Raw genomic sequence first — 1,557 nt, 5'->3', positions numbered from 1 at the left:
CTCGGTCCTGGTGGGCCTCGTACTCGTCCCGGCTGGGGTAGATCTTGGAGATGAGGGCGTCGAAGTTGGGGTCCGGCCGGAGCGACCGCTTGGACACCAGCTTCTTCCGGCAGGTCGGGCACTCCTTGTTCCTGTGGTGGGGTGGGGAGGGCAGACGGAGGGTTTGGCCCCGCTGGAAGACACCCACCCACCCACACACACACCCTACTCGCTCCTGGGACCCGCGCGGTGGCCCTACCCGCTGCGCAGGGCCGTGACGATGCAGTCGGAGCAGAAGCGGTGCAGGCACTCCTTGGTGGTCATGGTGTGCTTGAGCATGTCCAGGCAGATGGGGCACATCAGTTCGCTGTGCAGGCTGCGGGGGGAGACGGCGATCTCCGTCCCGTCCATCACGGCCTCCTGCCGGGGAGACGCGGGCGGGGGGCACGTTGACACAGACAACTGGGGGGGGGTGTTTCCTCTCGGCTGCGCTACTGTAAGCCGGTCTCTATGGGGCGGCCCTTGGCCACTACCCCCACCGGCAAGGTGGCTCTCGGGTGCGACTCGCAGCCCCCCCCCAAAGGCCCTCCGTGGCTGGACGGTCTGGGGGTGCCACGTCGGTCTGGGAGAAGCCCCCCCGCCCACTTATATGACAATCTTTGGAGGAGGATGGGGGGCATCCTGGCGGGGGGGGGCTGACGGTGTTCCCAATTTTTGTGGAGCCGTTTGTGTGGCACTCGTGCCTTCCTCCCCCCTCTGCCTCCTCCTCCCCCCTCCCTCTCCAGTCCCTCACCTGGAGAGTCCAAAATCGACCCATTTGTGCGCCCCGCTTTAAGACCCCCTCATCCAGAAATGGGGGGGGGTTTCCAGTGAAAGCGACCGAGAGGAGGGGTGTCCCATGGCTGGATGGGGCCTTGACCCTCCCTGTCCTCCTCCTGCCAGCCTTGGGCCACTTGGGCCTTCCTCCCCCCTTCCTCCTCCTCCTCCTCCCCCTTCCCCCCCCAGCCCCTCACCTGGGGGGTCCGGTGAAGCTCGTACAGGCTCAGCTCCCAGGTCTTACTGGCCGTCTGTGCGTTGGCCGGGGCGGCCATGGCAGCCTTGAGGGGGGTGTCAGGAGAGAAGAGGGGGGGCTGAGCGGAGAGGGAAACCCTCCGGGTGCGTGTGCACACGCGTGTGCCTGTGCAGGCGTGTGCGCGCAGCTTCTGAGAAGGACCCTGCAAAGGAAGGAAGGGAGGAAGGAAGGCTCAAGAGTGGCTCAGCTGCCAAGGGGTGGCCCCAGAACGCAAGACCTGGAAGGGGGTCTCGGAGGTCATCTAGTCCATCCCCGCCAGCGGCTGCTTCGGGGTTGAAACAGAGCAATGGGGGTGGGGGGGGCGGGCAGAGGGCAATCTTGGCTTCGCAGCCAAGGCCAGATGCCATCAGAAGCCCATCCGCCCCAGCCGTACGGGCCGCGGAGGATGGGTCCAATCCCCTCTGGCCTTTGAACTCCAGGGACGGCGACCCCCATCAGGCGCCGCTGGCGGAGCGGCGTGGAGGAACCGGGGGGAGCAACCGGCTCTCTCGGCTCACCCCCCCCCC

At 66.9% G+C, this 1,557-nt stretch overlaps 1 protein-coding gene across 1 annotated transcript; it reads right to left on the bottom strand.

Annotated features, from left to right (window-relative positions):
* Nucleotide 1: 1 nt before the first annotated feature.
* On the bottom strand, nucleotides 2–1,070 carry LOC107301287 (E3 ubiquitin-protein ligase RING2-A; the record flags this gene model as incomplete). Its single annotated transcript, XM_015830532.1, has 3 exons — nucleotides 993–1,070; nucleotides 239–399; nucleotides 2–131 (listed from the first exon to the last, which is right to left on the bottom strand). Coding segments are annotated over exons 1-3 (369 nt in total), but the record flags the coding sequence as incomplete, so codon positions are not given.
* Nucleotides 1,071–1,557: the final 487 nt, after the last annotated feature.

Source organism: Protobothrops mucrosquamatus, unplaced genomic scaffold, assembly GCF_001527695.2.
Source record: "Protobothrops mucrosquamatus isolate PMUCROS unplaced genomic scaffold, P.Mucros_1.0 scaffold11222, whole genome shotgun sequence".
Classification (NCBI taxonomy): Eukaryota; Metazoa; Chordata; class Lepidosauria; order Squamata; family Viperidae; genus Protobothrops; species Protobothrops mucrosquamatus.
Note: the sequence above shows the minus strand (reverse complement) of the source record. Positions and strands in the feature narration are given on the sequence as shown.